Source organism: Triturus cristatus, chromosome 4_2 (assembly GCF_964204655.1).
Source record: "Triturus cristatus chromosome 4_2, aTriCri1.1, whole genome shotgun sequence".
NCBI lineage: Eukaryota > Metazoa > Chordata > Amphibia > Caudata > Salamandridae > Triturus > Triturus cristatus.
Window position 1 is genome coordinate 83247674 of NC_140586.1, and position 19505 is coordinate 83267178.

The 19505-nt window shown below is 44.3% G+C and overlaps 1 protein-coding gene across 5 annotated transcripts in view; it reads left to right on the plus strand.

Moving 5' to 3' along the window:
• KANK2 (KN motif and ankyrin repeat domains 2) overlaps positions 1-19505 on the plus strand; it is a 251838-nt gene that overhangs the window by 217575 nt on the left and 14758 nt on the right. For 3 of the 5 annotated variants that reach the window (XM_085600645.1, XM_085600644.1, XM_085600646.1), the window contains 7 exons: positions 5748-5924; positions 6406-6517; positions 7083-7322; positions 13066-13153; positions 14118-14337; positions 15003-15145; positions 16236-16436. In XM_085600645.1, coding sequence (XP_085456771.1) covers positions 5748-5924; positions 6406-6517; positions 7083-7322; positions 13066-13153; positions 14118-14337; positions 15003-15145; positions 16236-16436 — 1181 coding nt within the window. The remainder of the gene's footprint in view (positions 1-5747; positions 5925-6405; positions 6518-7082; positions 7323-13065; positions 13154-14117; positions 14338-15002; positions 15146-16235; positions 16437-19505) is intronic. The other 2 variants (XM_085600647.1, XM_085600648.1) reach the window with 1 other exon arrangement.

The following is a 19505-nucleotide window of genomic DNA, read 5'->3' on the forward strand; positions in this document are numbered from 1 at the left end:
TTCTGTCCTTATTGAAATTTCTCTCTTTTGCCCTATATTACTTTCCTTTCTCTCCTACTGACAGTTCTACCTGTACTATTTATCTCCGAACAACCCCAGTCCTATTTCCCTTTTGCCCTCCATTTCCCACCTGGTCTATCCCTTTCTCTCCATCTACTCCACACCGCTGTCTCTCATGTTACTACCGTTTCTCGATTTTACTTTACGTCTTTAGCTCGTTGTTGTCGCCCTTCTATTTCCACCACTCCCATTTTTAACCGGTATCCCCAAGTTTCCCATCTACGCTGCTTCTTCCTTGCTTCAAATTTTTCATCTTCACTCCTCCACCTCTTACTTGTGTTCCTAAATTGCCTTTTTCCTTTATTTTCCTTCCCCTTCTCCTTTCAAGCCGTCTCTTCCATTTTCACCTCTTCCCCATCACTCCTTTATCCTGCTGGTCATTCCTATTTTTCCATTCCCTCTTTGCTATTTTCTTTCATATTTCTGCCCCTTCTCCCTTTTGCGTTTTCCGGTTTCTACGTTGTCCTCTCGCCTCTATTTTAGTTGCGCACCTCATCCCTCCACCCCCCGCCTCTCCCATATCCCACGCGTCCTCCCCTCTCCCTGATGTCTCCCCCTTTTCCTCACACCCCCTTCACACTTCATCCTCTGACTGGCCGTGTCCCCACCGCTGCGGGAGCACTCGCTGTCCCACGGCTCTTTTTCTCAGGCACATCGCCCTGATTTCAGAGAGGCGCTTGATTCCTCCTAGGCCCAGAGGCCTCCAGAGCCGGGGACAGTGCGCTCACATCTGCCTCTGAGCTCGGCTTGAGGGCCCCTCCGCAGACGCAGCTCGGATTTACGCAGACACTAGTGTCGAGACGACATGCGCAGACTTCTCTTTATAATTTTTTATTAGAATCTAATCTTTTAATTCAGATTTTGGGTTTTAAAAAGAAATTCACCATTGCAAAAAAAGAAAAAACGAAATAAATAGCATTTCAACAAGGGATGGGTTGCCTATTTTCATAATATATTCAGTTTTTTTGTAAAATAAAAAGACAAACCCATGTGTTGTATAGAATGTAAATAAACAGCGGCATTTGTAAGCATATTTGTACGTATTATTTACGCCTCCCTTAGCGGATTTTATAGGAGGAACGCTCTCTTCTTTCCTGAACTTTAGGAGGGACTAAAAAAAGGGTGGTTTGCTACAAGGGGAATGGCATGTATAATTTAGAGCGTGACTTACACATGTAAACTACATTGCATAGTGTGCCACCCATCTAGGGTGACCAACTGGCATTGGTGCAAATTCAGGACGGTGAGTGTAAAAATGCAGGACAAAGGGTCAAAATTCAGGACACAAATTCAGGACAGGAGGTCAAAATTCAGGACAAAACTTCAGGACAATAGGTAAGTTTTACAGACACATCAGAGGAGGTCGCGCAATAGTATATAAGTAAGCCCAGCCATATCCAAACATAAGCCCAAGATATGAGAGGCAACAAAAAAATATAAACTAGCTGGTATACTGTAATAATGTAATAAAGTGACAATAATTCAGAATAGTCCAAGCTGTATAGTTCCAGCAAAGAACAAACCCTGAGTAAATTCGGAGCGAAGTGTCTATTACCGATCCGACTCGACGGTGTATCGCAACCACCTTTTCGACTCCTGTGAATCAGCTTGACACTTCGCTCCGAATTTACTCAGGGTTTGTTCTTTGCTGGAACTATACAGCTTGGACTATTCTGAATTATTGTCACTTTGGATAACTTGTCAACGCCTACGCTTGTCTACCGGCAATATAACTCGATGTTTGCACATTGGAATATCAAATCACTACAACTTAACAATCGTGTTCTACTAAGTTCGACAGCTTGATCCGTTGCCCTGAAGAAGCCCATGTTTGGGCGAAACGCGTTGGCTGTGGACATAACAACATCTTCATAATAAAGAAGAAATTTGATAAACTGCTTATCTCTTTGTGCGCTATGTTAATCCTGTAATATTACAGTATACCAGCTAGTTTATATTTTTTTGTTGCCTCTCATATCTTGGGCTTATCATTATTGTTTATAGTCTCTTAAGCGGCTGACTATTTGAGGTGGGCAACGTACTCACTACTCGCAAGTGACTTGTTCAGGCAGTGCGAATGTGCTTAAACCCAGCTGCTTATTTCTCATATATCTAACCATATCCAAACATATTCAACCATTTGCAAACCTATCCATCATGTATCCTTCCATCTATCATTTCACTCATCCATCCCTTCATCCATCCTTTCACTCATCCATCCATTATCCATCCATCCACCCTTTCACCCTATCCATCCAGCCATTTACCCTTTCACCCATCCAGCCATCCTTTCACTTACTCATCCTTCCACCCATCCACCCTTTCAGTCATCCATCCAACCTCCCTTTCTCTCTCCATCGACCCTTTCACTTAGCCATCCTTCCTTCCATCCATCCACCCACCCATCTACTCATCCACTCATGACTTCATCCATTGACCCTATCACTCATCCATCCTTTCGCTCATCCATTTATCCTTTCACTCCTTCACTCATCTATTCATCCTTTTGTCCACCTACTCTCCCTTTCACTCACTCATTCATCCTTACATCCACCCTTTCAATCATCCGTCCATCCATTCACCCTTTCAATCATCCGTCCATCCATTCACCCTTGCACTTATCAATTAATCAATCCATCCATCATTTCACTCATCCATCCACCCACTCACTCATCATCCACCTTTTCACTCATCCATCCTTTCACTCATCCATCCACCCTTTTACCCATCCAGCTACCCTTTCACTCATCCATCCACCCTTTTACCCATCCAGCTACCCTTCCACCCATACATCCAGCTATTTACCTTTTCTCTCATCCATCCTTCCACTCACTCATCAATCCATCCATCCATCCTCTCTCATTCTCCATCTATTCAATCTTTCATTCACCCTTTCAGTAATTCATCCAGCCATCCACCCATCCCTTCACTTACTTACTCACTCACTCGCCGACCTTTTCATATTAATTTTGAGCTTAGCCTTTTTGAGAAGAGGCCCATCAAGAACTTCACCCTCGCTGCAGGAGCCATTCCAGGACTGGGGCAGAAGCCACCCAGGGCGGAGACAGGATCCACCACAGGGGGGACAGGAGCCATCACAGGCGGGGGGGGGGGGGGGGGACAGGAGCCATCACTGGGGGGAGGGGGGGGGGCAGGAGCCATCACAGGAGGGGGAACAGGATCCACCAGGGTGGGCACAGGGGTGGGCATGCAGTATTCTAGTATCATCTTGGCCCCTCCAGGGTGGGGTAGGGCTCCTCACCCCCTCCTGGACAGGACATCGAGAAGACAGGCTCTCTTTCCAAAATGTTAGTTTTGTCATCCCCCACTGTGATGTACAGTACTTAAAGGAGATACTCCAAGCGAATTGATTTAACTGATTGTTCTCCATACTTTGTTAATCAGTGTGGGTGCGATTGTGCCATTTCTTTATTTTATTACATTATAGACTGCATGTTTGAAGAACCGAGGTTTGCTTACAATTTAGTAACAGTAATTAAGCTCTGTGAAGAGAACCACGTGCTGCCTTGGTGTAATCAGGGCCAGTTCTGCGATTTTTGGGGCCCTGGGCAGAAAGGGAATGTGTGAGGCCCGTCTAAATTGCAGAGACATGACGCATTCAGGGCTGTTTGCATCTGAATAGATGCCCCTGTGCCTGAAGCTGCAGCCCCTCCCTCTCAGTCACCTTCAAACACCTCTTAACAGCTCATGAAGGGCTGATGGTGTGAGGGTCGCCGTCCCGCTGTGCCTCTCCAATGCTGCTGGGGGTCTGAGCTTTGGTACTGCATCGGAGTCTGTTACACCCGACCTGAACAGCATCGGAGTCCAGCAGGGAGGTGGGTGGAAGCTGTGCCGGCTTTAGGGTGGTGCGATCGGTGCCCGGTTAAAATTACGGACAAATGGCGTCCGTTAAAGAATCCTTCACGGACAACGGACAGACGGCCGAAATTACGGACTGTCCGTGAAATTTACGGACGGTTGGTCACCCTACACCCATCTAGCATTTTGGTGCCTCTATGAGCTTTCGGTTATTTCATCCTAGTGTTGTCCTGGGGCGTTCGGCCACAGTGGCACTGCCGGTTAGGCGGCTTGAAAAGGCAGTGTGTGCCAGAGTACACGACAGGCCATTCCATCACTGTCGCACCCAGCTATATATACACAACAACCAACATACATCTAAAACCAGCCATGACTATTGGCTTTATCAGTAATCATTAAGTGTTTAGGATAAAGCATTGTACAAGAGTAACATGCCACACTGAAAAAAACACAAAGAAACCAACATCCTAAAAAAAAAGCTAACATTTTTAGGGAATGCAAAATTAAATAAAACAAGTGAAATATATACCAAATCACCGACGTGGATTGCCTTAAAAGTTTTTGCATTAATTGTTCAGAAATCGATCAGTGTTTTTACTGGTTAGGGACAGGACAATGGTATAGGGGCCGATAGGGACTGTTTCAATGTCTATTTTTAATTACTACCAGTCCTGGCTAGAACTGGCCCATTTAAAGCCCTGCTACTCACTATGCATGCACGCACAAACACACAGGGTCTTATTTACAAGCCTCTTATGCCACTGGTACGTCACTTTTCCCATATTAAAAGTGACGCATCAGCACCGCAAGGGGCTTGTAAATAAGCCCCACAGTCTTTCCATGTCTTTCTTCTTTCCTCTCTCACAACATACACACATTTGGGTCTCTATCACAGTTTCGCAAATACATGCCCTTACCCACTTCAATTCCTACAACACACACAGACACATTATCTCCACACACAAAGTAATACTCTCTCCCATACACACAATCACAACATATCAAAAACAAACCCTAATTTATATACAAAAACAAAACAATACCATTCACAAAGCAAATTGCTTTAACTTAAACAAAGGCGAGACCTGTTGCATTTTCAATGCTTGTTTTACTTATAGTTAACTCGGTTAATCCATGGGTAAAGTATTTTTGGATTGTTAATATCTCTGCCCCATAGGTCAAGTTTGCTTGAAACGATTAAAAAAAACTATAAAAGAAAATTAGATTGTTCCTAGAACGTTCTGCAGATTGGTTAAGGTGCGGGACAATTGGTAGGTGTCCCTATAGTTGCATTTCCCATTCAGAAATTGATGTATTAGTTTTAATCCCAACACGGTTAAAAACTGCTGAACAGTATTAGATCTGCAGTAGGTGCAGTGACCCATTGAGCAATTTTACAAGGAGTAAAGCTTGTGAAATGCAGGTAAGACAGATCTTTGGGGTAGCAGAATTTAACCCACTGACCGGTGACATGCTAATTAGAGAGAGAGAGATGTCTGTGACAGGGACATTAGCCACCGAGAGACCTTCTAGGATTCAACTCTGTGACCTGCAGATTAGACCAATGTTCCTGCAGTAGGCACTGTGACCCTTTGAACTAGATTACTAGGATATGAGCCCGAGATGTCTGCTGTACCCATGTTAACCCACTGACATGCCTCACAGTAATTCAAACTATACTTAGCAGGCTGTGCACTGATCCTGTCAGTGGACGCATGAACATGTCTTCTTCCTTGGATTTCCCTGGAATTATTAAAACCGGTAACCTCCAGGGTATCCCACAGAGAAGATTTCCACTTTTGTTTGGTGTGATTTCTAATCACTTCCTGCTAAAGAAGTATTTTGTAATTTTCCCTGACACTCCACAGATCAGCCTACGGCATCCTTGGCTGTGCCTTATTCTACCTGTCCGGACGTCATCAGAGCTGCCAAAAAACAAGCATCGGCACTGCAAACTGCCCAGTTCACTTCCCAAGGGGCAGCTGCGGAGTCCTTGGTGGGAGAGACCAAGAGGCCCACACTTGGGCCAGATGATGAAGACCCAGGTAAGAAAGATGGCTACAGGGTGAGCACAAGTAGTTGGAGCACGGGTAGGACTCTGTAGAGAGGCAATTTTCATGAACGTGTTCATGCATATCGTGCAAAATCTTAGTACCAAACACCACAAGATAAGCTCAGAATCCCCTTGTCATCTTAAAGTAGAAGAGTGAACGTTCATCAACCCATTCAAGCTTCGCTCACCATCCAAGTGAGCTTCCTGGACACAAGGTAGATACAAGGGCAAATGATGTGGAGCATTGTCCACGCTGCACTCACCTTCTGAGATACAGGGGTAGATGTTTTCGTGCCCTGTGCAAGCCTTCCTTATCTGTCTAGGAGACCAGGCTAGATATTCTTAAGCCCCATCCACAGCAGGTGTATTTTCACAGAAATATTTGCTTAGCCTTTCCCACTGAGTCTTACTGTCATTCCTCTAGAGTCCCATTTGATTGGATGCCTTAGTCTGATGCTGGTCTACTATTTCAGCTTTGTCACAGGCAAATGTCAAATCCATCATGAAGCGAAAGGAAGAGGGGGAAATTTCGCCAAGTACCAAGAAGAGTCTGCAGTTTGTTGGCGTGAACGGAGGGTACAGCAAGTAATTTTTTCTTTCTCGCGTTATCGTGATTGTCCTTGCACTTTAGCCCCATCATTGAATATCACCTCATCGGATAAGACTCTTACCTCATTTGGTATAAGATTGACTTACAGAGAGAGAAAGATAGCAGCTGAGTAGTTGGGTGTGCTGAAGTTGATGTCACTAATCACAAAATAAAGCTAAATTGAGAAACGAGGCGCCTCTTTTATAACAGATTCTTGGAAAAGTGTTTTTTTCTTAAAATTATTGATCAAATTTGTACAAATCAGAATGGGTGATCTTTTAAAAATTGTCAGTTGTGTAACTTAGAAGCAGAGAGCATTTTGGTTTCTACCCTTTGCTGTAGTTCGCTATGGCGAACTTCTGAGAATTAGGCTTTTTAAATTCTTTGATAGCGCACCCATAGAAAACCACTAATCTTGCATCCTCCCCTATAACCCCGCTAGAAAGTCCGGCCCTGGGAAATGCTCAAATACTGCACATTATAGCATCTCTCCCTTAATTGTCTAGTCTCGGTGAAGGCTTTTCATCCAGGGCCAAAATTTACTCTTCGTCTCCATTTAAGGTACGAATCCACATCTTCCGAGGATTCTAGCACCGCCGAAAATGTTTCGGACAATGAAAGCACAGAGAGCGAGTATCATGAGGCGAGTGAGGCAGTACCTTCGGCACATGGGGAGCACCGGCCTTCAGGGGCCGAGCCTAATAGGCAGAATAAAGAGGGACCAAGAATACCGGTTGCAGCTGATGCTCCAGCAACAGAAGCGGGCATCAATTCAAGAGTGGCAGAAGAAAACAAAAAAAGGTAAGCCTAGAGAGGTACACCTACTGCAATTCTGTTTGTTCTTATGCCCCTGTCTGTCTCACTCAACTAAGTCCTCCGCACGCTTTTCTTGTCCCCAGTGCTTACCCAGCCCATGCGTCGGCTCACCAACTAAGAGCACGTTAGCAGTCGTAGGGTCTTGTTTAAGATGGAGAATGTAGTAAGCCTTTGGAGGAGCTTTCAGTATAAGCTGAACAAAGTGGTATGCTTTACAGTTGAGGGTTTAAGTGACTGTCTGCATTTAGCAATACATTGCTGTGCCACAGGTGAGTTTGAGGTGTTGCTCTCCTCATTACAACAAAAGGTGCAGTTAAGTGTTCGCAGGGATATGGTGCTTGGAGAGGGCCAGTGTAGTTGTTTCATCATGATGTGGTGTCTTCAGCCAAAGGCTAGAGTATGCAAATTATTTTGTAGCACTCAGGAAGGAAAGAGCTGTTCTTGGCTAAAGGGAAAGTTGGGTTCTAGGGAAATGGCAAATATGATTGTGAGGCCATTAGGAAATAAGATTATTTACGCCGTAATAGCATGGAAGATGAGCTTTGAGGGCCATCAAATAATTATGATTAGGCCAATGGAAGAGTATAATTTGTATTGAGTAAATCAAGAAATACATTATTGTTATGGTTAGTAGAAATGTAAGATTATTACTCGTGCTAATAAAATCTAATACTGTTAATAGGCAAATTAGAATCATTATTTTTTAGCAGTATTTAGGATGAATATTTTAAATTTGAGTTAAATGACGCATTACTATTGGAGTAATGGGGAAAAATATCATTGCCAATGGAAAAAGATTATTTTACAGCATGAATGTTCTCTAGATTCACATGTTCTGCATTGTTCCACAATGCATGGAATGGGTCTGGAAACACCCTCTGTATCCCTAAAAACATTTACATTCTTGTTATAAAACACAGGAGAAATCATGATGACTATCTATAATGTTGAGTGTAAGACCAAAATGTAAATTATGCGTAGTCACCATCTTCAGATACTTTTTTCGACTATTGGGTTCAGAAGCAAGATTAGCCCCTGGTTACCTGCAATGACCGTTATGTTGCCTCCCGATCCACCGGTTACTACCAATGGTGAACCCAGCATGGCTAGTCTGTGTCTTGGAATTGATGGTTTTTTGGGTGGGGATGCGATGTTGGCTGAGTGTATTGAAGATACAAGAGTGAGTGGTTTATTACCATTGAGGATAGATACTTCTCTGGCTCCTATCCTCTGCCCCCCGACTGACATCCTAACATGTAACATCTGCTCTTGGAATATTGCTGGAATCAAATCCAAAATTGGCAACCCCCTATGGCAAAATTGTATTTACCAGCAAGAACTTTTATGTTTCCAAGAAACATGGACAGGGGATCCAGTCCATATCAACGGGTTTATAAAGTTCCATACTTCAGCAGTGAACTCTGCACATGGCAGAGCTAAAGGAGGCTTGACAACCTACGTATCCAACAAACTGCTTTTATCAAAGGTCTTGGAGCCAGTCAAAGATGTTTACTTTCAACTCCTGATATTGGTTTTTACCTCAGCTACCCCGATCGCTTTGATCAATTTTTATAATAACTTTCCCTGGAGGAGGCCGCTACTATACTTAACAAACTGGCTAATTCAGTGTCCGATCAAGAAAAATCTTTCGGACACAACATGATGATCTTCCTCCTGGGAGATTTTAATTGTACCCTGTGTAACATGGCGACTGATAAGAGATGTACCATAGGGCGAGAAGATGGTGTGAGTTCTTCTCACTTTAATCACTCCCACTTAGGAGAACACTACAATGAATTTCTGGGTCAATTTGATTTGGGTTTTTTAGATGACATTTGTACTAACCCCTTCCCCCTTCCTCCAACCTTTAATGGGCGTGGCTGCTCTTCGACCATTGACTTTGCACTAACTACAATTCGTCATGCGGAAAGGATTGTTCCTGGATCAAATTGGGGTTGAACAAAACATTATTTATTTTCTCAAATGTTTTTACAGTGATGCATCCGCTCGGGTTCGTAATGGACGAAAGGGAGAATGCACGGGCAAAATGCCTATCAGGAGTGGTGTTAGGCAGGGCTGTGTCCTGGCACCACTTCTTTTTAATTTATACATCAATGGATTGGAGAAGGCCCTGTGCAACACAAGTTTTGACCCCCCATACGCAGCCGGACGTCCAATACCGCTATTAATGTACGCAGACGACGCCGCACTAATGTCTCGCACCCAAGTGGGTCTACAACGCATGGTGGAGAACTTTACCCTCTTCATGAAAGATCTAGGCCTACGAGTTAACATAGCAAATACTTTCATCATGCGCTGTGGTAGAAGTGCAAAACCTAAAAAGACTATATTCATTGAGGGTCAGCAGTTATCTTGTACGAAGCAATTCTCCTATCTGGGCATTTTATTTACAGCGAAGGATGTTTGGGGCGAGGCTATATCAGCTAAAAGTTTGGTAATGAATCGTGCAATTGCCGCCCTTAGATCCTTCACGAGGAAATTAGGCACCAGACCACCTACTGAATAAATTAAGATCTATAAAGCTAAATGCGTTTCTGCGCATTATATGTTAGTGGGATCTGGGGCCTTGCAGATACTTCTCAGCTCCAGATACTTGAAAATTCTTTCCTAAAATTCATCCTCGCAGTCCCCAGGAGTTCCTCTAATTATATTTGTCACTCGGAATTAGGACTCCCCTTTATCTCGGACCTTATCAAGTTGGAACCGGTATTACTCTGGCATAGGGTATGGACAAAAGAAGAACACAAACTTAACCGAGTCATACTGGCAGATGTTTTAAAACTAGATGGACATGCGAGGATTCCGTGGCTGAATTATGTACAAAAATTCTTTAGTGATATTGGTAAAATGGATTATTTTCTAAAACCCCATACCATGCTTGCCATCTCACGGAAAGAGCTTAAAAAAGAGGGCTTGCTCTTTCTAGAATCCTTAAGAATTACTGCTGAGATCACAAAACCCACTGTTTTAAATCATCAATTAATCTTAACTTCTTTTAACATTCAACCCTATTTGATCCATGTCATGGGTAATTACGATAGAATTATACTAACCCGTTTTAGGTTGGGACTGTTTCACAGATTGGTTAGCTTCCCATCAGTTAACTATTGGTCCCATGTATTACCTCCCTGTCCCTGTGATGGAAGTTCCCACCAAAGTACAATGCATGTTGTTTTATTTTGTAAATTCTATCACCATTTGAGGATTGTCCAATTATTACCTTTTGTAAGAGAGATCGGGCTTCGGCAATGTCGCCCGGCTATGTATGAAATTCAACGGTTGGACAATTGCCTCTGTGTCGCAATAATTACATTGTACTTAAAGAAAGTGATTTCTATTAGAAATAGGATTACCATATAAATGGTATCTTTCTCTATTTTTACCCAGGATAATGTGTTTCCCATATGACGTGACTTCCTTATTAAACCCCTTTTTAATGAATTGTAATGTTTTGTGATTATATACTTTTATGATTGTCTTTCTACTTACAATCGAATAAAGTTATTTGAATTGAATTGAATTGAGTAATGTGTTGCAAAGTCTTGGGAGATGAAGCTGACTTCAAGACATGGGAATTACCAACATCAAGAAGATAGGAGGAAAGGCAGAGTGTAGGGTGCCAGAGTTCTTTGACGAGGCAAGGACACCAAGACATGGAAGAAGACCCGAAGACAGGTTTTTTTAGGTCTCTCTTCAATACCGAATTAGGGGTTTGATGGAAATCATGCCTATTAGATTGTGCCCTAAGTGTCACCACAAATTGGGTCAGATAGACATACATAAGGTATGTAAACAATGCCTACCCAAGAACCGTAAGTCTGAAGGGTGCTGAGCTCGTGACATATTTCAGCCAAAAACTGTAAAGACGAGAAAAACTCTGTTGGGCTCTCTACGTCATGGCACAAGTCAAGGAATACTTCGTGAAGTATTTGGAGTTATCAGAGGGTGAGAGAATGACATAGTTTTCGAGTCCTGTGAAACTAACTTAGCCTGAGGTCGAAGAATCGGTGCGAACAGATATAGAATGTAGCAACTTCCGAAAAAGATCATCCCAGTGCCAAAGCAGCATAGATAAGTGGAAAAGCCTTTCAGAGCAAACTGGGTCTGTGGATTCTAGAGACAAAAACACATCCAACACTGGTAGAAAAGCTAACAGTAGTCAAGGAAAGCAGAAAGAAAAAGGAACACTCGAATTCGAATGTAAGTGTGTACAAAACTTCAAACTCAGAATCCACTTTGAAAGGAGAACAAGTTAAGAGGAAGGCAAAATACAAAGATGCAAGTGCTACACTGTGAAAAGGATGCCTTTTGTTATGTGATGTACACACCGTCAAATTTAGAGGTATTTACAAAGGAAACTGTTATTGTCAAAAACATAACATATTTGCTGACGACCTCCTAGCAGCCTTAGTGGCATACACTAGGGGTAGTATGAGAAACACATTTTTGCTACCCCAGTAATAAAATATATTTGGAAGGAAGAGTGGCCAGTTCAAATCCCAATAAGAAAGTTCGTCCTGGTTCTTGTGACCCCCCACTGACCCCCCCCCCCCCCCGTCCATAGTGGAGTGCAAATGATGCAAAAAAAAAGAAAAAATACAGTAAAATGAGCCAATAAGAATAACAAAGTGAAACATAAACTATACATGACAAAGAAAAGAATCTGAAGATGGCGACTATGTACTGGGGTAACGCGGGCTTATGCACAATGTCAGAGTAAGTCATCTTAACTCCTTGATTGACACCCAAAACAAACAAGTCTTAAGGCATACAGAAGTTGTTTCAGGATCCAGACACTAAATAGCGGAATAATGCACACCAAAGGAGAAGCTGAAAACCTATTCTTACAGATAAGTAACCTGTTTCGTATTGGACGATGTGAAGATGATTAAGTGCGACGCAAATGTGAAAGAAAATGGTCATTAGGGTCGATAGCAAGGAAGATCAATAACTGGACCTTTGGAAAGGACAATATAGAGTTCTAAGAGAAGGAATATTACTTTTGGAATATTTGGAAGGCCAGTTATTATTGTACATTATTACCGGGCCAATTAAAACGAAGACTTCATTGGGAAGACAGAGGGTTATTTAGCAAATTGGAATTAAGCGTACTATTGGTGTTAATGGGATGGAACATATTTTTTTCCCTGGAGGAAGTTTGTTATGGCAAATGGAAAAGATGGCTTTAGTTAATTAGGAAGCAGGATGGAAGGTTATTTTTAGGGCCAAAATAGGAAATATTAGCAGTGAATCAATGACATGTGTTCTGTATTTGGCAAACAAGTAGGATGATTGATATTGTGGTCACCCGGATTGAATAGCAGTATTGATAGAGTATTAGTCAATAATACCATTGGACCAATGAGAAGGAAGATTTTACTGATCCTATGAAAGGGACTGTTATTATTAAGTCAACCAGGAGCCTATCATTGAGCTAGTGCCAAGAAAGGTTGCTATTGGGCCAATGGAAAGTAGGCTATTATTGAGTCAGCTAGAAGGAAGATTATTGGAGCCAATTTGAAAAAGAGCGTTGTTATTGGGCCAGTGAGTGGTGGATATTATTAACTTAATGTGATATAAAATTGTCAAAGAGCAATTGGGATGAAACATTCTCAATTGTCCATTCAGTTGGGAGAGGGCACACAGGTCTGTTTATCACTTCTAAGGCACTCATGAGCAACCTGAAGGTATCTGGTTCTCACCGCAGGGTGGAGCTGAGTAAGGACCTCCTCGCAGCCTGCGTGACCCTGCAGAAGCACCTGGAGAACCGACAGGCTGCCCCAGAAGCGGACACGGTAAGAGTTCTTGCTGTGTCTGTGGTAAAGGGATCTTATCCTGTGTCTCGGGTACACCTCAGTCCGGGCCTGTGGCACCCACGGCTACTTCCACAAGGGACCTGCACACGGCTCTTCCAATGGCCCTCAATCCTGATGTCTAGCTCCTCCTGATACACCAACTGAGGCACTCACACAGCTCTGACGGTGCACCTTAGACCTGTGGCACTCACTACTGCCCCAACACTGAGACCCACACTAAGCATTCCAGTGCATCCTTCCCCTGACCGGTGATACCCACAGTCAGTTCCACAAGAGACTTGTACTCAGCGCTGCCAAATCACATGAATCCTGACCTGTAGTATCAACTGCTACTCCCATGAGGAACCCAAACACGGTATGGCGGATGTATCTTAATTTTGACCCAGATGTCAACTGTTACTGTATCATTGGACCCACACACATCTCCGCCAGGTCTGACCTGTTGTAGCCACAGCGCCTTGAGACCCTCACGGGTGAGTAGCACGCTTTAAACCCCCTGATTGATTGATTGACAGTTAATACCTCATGAGGCCTGCCCACATCTCTACCAATGCACCTCAGTCCCAGCTTGTTCTCACTGCTACTCCCACATAAAACCTGCACATAACTCTGCTAATGCACTGCTACCGCCAAATAAGACCCACACATAGCTATCCCGATCCACCCATTCCAACAGTGGGGGAGGCACAGCTCTGACAATGCATTTCAGTCCCAACCCGAATCTCTACTTGTTGTTCCAACACTGGGGTGCACACAAAGCTCTGTCTATGCACCTTGGTTCAAGAGATAAATGATGTCCTACCGTAAATATTCCAGTTTGGGGCCTGCATTTAATGAAAGCTACCCCATACCTTTTATAATTGTGAGGCCACACCTCATTCAGTGGTTTATTATTTCCTGTGAGTAAAGCCAGCCACATTCACATATCCTTCTGCCTCATTAGAAAGCTGCGTACACCACAGTGCTCCAGGAGTGGCTGCGGATACTGCGGGTCCAGGATGTGGACAAGGAAGTTGTTGGGCACCACCTGGACGTCTTCAGGGCTATCTCCCCGCAGCTTCTGGAGTACATTATCAACATGGCTGACAGCAATGGGAACACAGCACTGCACTACACCGTCTCACAGTCCAACTTCGCCATTGTCAAGATGCTTCTGGACACAGGTAAAGGATCCCAAAAGGATGGCGGATTTAGGTTGGTGGAGCAGGTCAATGGGGCCGAAAATGCCACAGGTCGAAAAAGTGATGTCACACACACTTTAGCCCCACCTTAATCACCAGCTGCCTCCTGTTTGTTGGTTAGGGCCAAGGAATGGTCACTACAGCCACTACTACTAGTAGTAGAAGAACCTTGTTTGCTTCCTGTTCCTGGCGCTGCGTCCATGACCCCTGATACTATGACTCGCAAGGGCAGTGCTAGGGTACCAAAAAGCAAGACAATTACTGATGTCCGTGCTTCACTGATGGGGACTCTGCATACTACTTACCGTTTCTCTGTTGCTGGAACAACTGTCCAGAATTGACGTGTAAAGGTGTCTGCAAGTAGTAAAGGGCTCTCTTTGATTGGCATAAGTTTATCAGACCGGGCATGTAGATCAATTCACCAAAATGTTATGGATAGTGGAAGGTACATCACACACTCATGTTGAGGGTTAAATGGAATCCTATGGTGCATGCAGTCCCCTTTGGTGTTAAGGATCCTGTATTTCAGTGACAAATCAGTCTAGCATGTGGTTCCCACTTTTCCTGGCTCGATGGGTGAGGGTAAGAGTCATAAGCGACTGTGCTAGCTGGCTTTGCATCCATCTTACTTCTGGTGCCTCTTCTAGGCGTGTGCAACGTGGACAAGCAGAACAAGGCGGGGTACACTGCCATCATGCTGACAGCGCTGGCTGCCTTCCGGTCCGAAGGAGATATGGAGACGGTCCAGCAGATGCTGAGACTGGGAGACGTCAACGCCAAAGCTAGCCAGGTGAGTCTGACTGGGGTGAGAGTCCTGGGTCCCTGAGAGAGGGGGTAGCAGTGGCATGTGACTGCACAGAAGCAATGCTGCTGCTCTTCTTTGAAGCACAGACTGGGCACTGAAGGAGCTGGTGTTCATGCTAGACAGGTGTTATGTCTTAAGAAGGGATTGCACTGCTGCTGCTCTGATTATCTCTGTGCTGTAGTGGGAGAAAGACTGCCAGAGGGCTGTTACTGCACCATGATGTGGTGTGAGTCTTGCATTGCTCTGTGAGTGCTACCACTACAGATGGGAGTGTTGGTGGTGGACATCTTGCATGATTCTGCTGCCCATGCTGGATTATTTTATCTCTGTGGGGGTAGATTTCATTGCTTTTGACCATGTTGGTTGTTAATTGAGTGCAAGAAGTTTGCAGTTTTTATGTCCATTCCGGGTCTGGCTTGTGATTGAAGGAAGCTTGCAGTGCTGATAAACGTGGTTGGACAGTTATGTTGCTTTGCACTCTTGCTGCCTGTGCTTGGCTTGTTCTGTGGGCTTGCATTGTTGCTATCCATGCTTGGCCTGTTCTAGGAGTGTGGACTGCTGCTGCCCCTACTTGGCCCTCTCTGTAAGCTTGCATTCTTGCTGCCTGACTTGGCTTATTCTTTGAGCTTGCACTGTTGCTGCCCCTGCTTGACCTATTCTCTGAACTTCCATTGACGGTGCCTGTTTTTGGCCTGTTCTTTGTGCTTGCACTTTGCTGGCCCTACTTGGTCCTTTCTATAAGCTTGTATTGTTGCTGCCTGACTTGGCCTGCTCTGTGAGCTTGCACCACTGCTGCACCTGCTTGACCTATTCTCTGAGCTTGCTCTGACAGTGCCTGTTTTTGGTCCTGTTCTATGTGCTTGCACTTTTGCTCCCTCCGCTTGGCTTGTTCGATGATCTTGCCCTAGACTGATTATTAGACAGGCATGCACTGCTGCCGTCCATTCAGGACCTGTTGTCTGTTTTCTAATGTTCTCACAATCACCCTCACACAATCAAGGGTTTACATATGGCACTGTATGCATACTTACTGCCCCCCTAGCAGCCCGCCTCAGTCTGTACCCTCTCTCCACAGGCTGGACAGACTGCTCTGATGCTGGCGGTCAGTCATGGCCGCCTGGACATGGTGAAGGCACTTCTGGCCTGTCATGCAGACGTGAATGCGCGTGATGACGATGGTTCCACAGCACTCATGTGTGCCTGCGAGCACGGCCACGTGGACATAGTACGTGTCCTCCTGGCCACTCCAGGCTGCGACGTCACCCTGACTGACCACGTAAGTTCTAGGGTGAAGGTAGTGCACCTCTCTGTACTTGGTGGCAGGGAACCTTTTGTTCATCTCTGTCTGTCTTTTTCTTTGCCTCTTTCTTGTGTATATTTCTGTCACTACCTGTGTCAGTCGATGGCTATTTGTCTGTCTTTGTAAGTGGCTTTACATATCTTACTTGTTTGCCTTTAACTCTGCGAGTGGATATCTCTTCTCCTGTCTTCGCCTGTCGTTGTCTTTGTTTCTGGCTTTGACCCCGGCCATGCGTGTTCTGCCTTTTATATTTTCTCTCTGTTGATCTAGTTTTTAGTCCAGAATATCGACAGCTTGGTGTTTGCCAGCCTCATGTGATCGACATCATTCATAGTAAAATTCACAGAGGGGCTTTTGGTCTGTTGATGCATCATTTAGTGTTCTGCCCACAACAACGTACAGCACGGGGCAGTGGGTCAGCCCACTTCAGCCACTGGCTGTCTTGCGGTGTGGTCTCCTTTTTTTGTCTGATCAAAGGTGAACAGCTGCCTGAAACAGAGTGTACCTAGGTGCCAGGGCTGGTATGCAGCCTATTATTTTTATGACATTTTAAAGTATTGTGTGCACCTGGTGCTGTGATAGATTTTTTACATAAGAATGAAAAACGTAAATAAGTAAAAATGCATTGTTTAACAATGCCAGAGCTGTCAGCTTGGCCAATACTTCTGTTTTTTAAGAGTTCTATCCCTTGCTTTCCTTTTAGTGTAAAGCACTGTATCGCTGTGTATCACATTGGGTTCCAGTCTTACATCTACTGGCAGGCAATTCCTTTCCAGATTCTTGCACCCAGAACTACTAGGGAGTTTTCCCTCAGCATGCCTTTCATGAGTCATGTGGCCAGGAGATGAAACTTGTCTAATGACACCTATACTGTGCAGAGAGTTTACAACTGAAAGATACATGCTCAGAAATAAGGATGCTCCAGACCATAGTTCCTCTTGTATTGTTGTCTAGTTTTGAATTAAACTCACTTTAAATAAAAAAGGTTTAATGACCAGACACCACTGGGGTTTGTATAACACTAGGGACATGGGAGCTCTTTGGGGTACTTTCGCAAACCCGGGTTCCGCTTGTCACCCTTCATTTTCAGTACCTCTATTACAGCCTTTGGGGCCTTGCTTCAACTCTCTTTGACTTTCAGATGTATGACAATGACACACAGGCCTCTTCAAGCTGGAGAGGGATCTATAAGACAACCTTTTCAAGGCGCTCCACTTTGGGTTCAACAAATGAGTACAATTGAATCCCAACAAAGCCAAGATTCTGGCGATGCGCAGGAGATTGCGGTCATCTCCTTTTGACTGTGGGGATGGGCGAGTGGCTGACTCTGGTAGGGTCAGTTACAGACCTGTGTTCTGGGTTTGTGTCTGCCCTGTATCTTATGCCCCAAGTGGATGCTGTGCCCTTCTGCTTTTCCAGTTTCTGGATGCAATGCAAGATTTTGACTGCTGACTAGTAAGGGCAATGATGGTGACTGCGCTAATAAATTTTTGTCTTGACTATGTTCTAAATTTGAGGATATTTGATTCCATCCTTCTACATCTGCCTATTTCCATTAGCTTGCAGCAACTTTGTCAACGTCTCAAGTTTACGGGCTCTGCTCAGTACATTTTGCTGTTCATGAATCCTCTCTATCGTTCCCCCAAAACAAATGTTGCTCTACTCTTGGGCTTCATCTCTCTTGCTCCTTGAGTCAAGAGTGTTTCTGTATTCCTGGATATGGTCGACAAAAGGTAGGCGTGAGGCATTTTCCACAGTGTTTATTTCATCAGTGTGGACAGATAATCCCCACTCTCCATAATTTGAATCATTTCTTTTAGAAAGAAAGTTAAAAACGAATCTCTTAGCAGTTGCATCCCCAGTTCAACAGTTTGGTACCAATAAATGCTAGGGTGTTTGCTTGCTCTAAGAAAACACCACAAGATAAAGCAATTTCCAGCTCCAACCCGCATCTTTCTTACTCTTCCACGTATGGCTAAAGTTTGCCTACAGGATGTTGGAGATACTAGTGTTTTTTTGGTAAGTATTGGTTAGTTTTAAATTGACAAGTCATGTCGAATGCCACACCAAGGGTCTTTACCATTGGGTCTACATATATCTCCCAATATGTATTTATCCTGAGGAGGAGCAAGATATCCTGGTTTTGCAGCTTGAATCTTTTTCTAGATTCACATGCTATGCATTATTCTGCCCTCTAATGGTTGGGTCCAGAATCTTGTTCGTCCACTCTCCTAATTTGTTTCTACCCTCGTGGGTGTGGTCGACACCCATTTGGTGGTAAGTCTATCCCTTGTGTGACATCAAACATGTGCCCTGGAAGTCCATATGCTTGGTCACCATCTTCAGATTATTTTCTGGGTCTAGAGAAGCATGCCTGAGTAGCTCCTAAGAATCTTGAGAGAGCTGGAGAAAATACAGCAATTTCTAACAGAAAAGCACTGAAGAATACCGGTGGCCACTAGAAACACCGAAGTACAGGTGGCCTTCTCGGCTCCGACAGGGAACACCTGTGGTGAGCACAACATGGCCAGAGGAGAGAGACAGCCAAGGGTCTTAAAAAACACCACCTTTAAATTCTGACAGATACTCCACTACAAGTTTGCATAGAGATATCCACACAAGGTCTGCAATCTGTGCCTCCCAACGGACCATAGTGCTGAAGGTCGCAAAGCCTGCACTGAATTTTGTTTCACGGCAAGACTCCGAAAACAGCTAGCACACCATGCCATGGCTAGCACCCACAAGACACACGAATTCCTGAAAGAACTTGGCCTCTTCAGTGATGATGAGAAGAATGTTGAGGAGGCCGAACCAGTACAGGGAGGAAAGTGAAGCTACTTCAACATGCAAACACCCGATGAATGAATGCCAGCACAAGCATAAGGAGCTACATGGGTCCCGACCAGGGAAAACCTTCCAACAAATCCTCAATGCAAGCAGGCACTCGAGAAGGAGCGAAGCAAAGAGGCAAGGAGCTGAAGGCGAAAAAAACGCCAATGCCGAAAAGGAAGTCATCTTCCATGGTCGACACTAAAATAAGAGCAC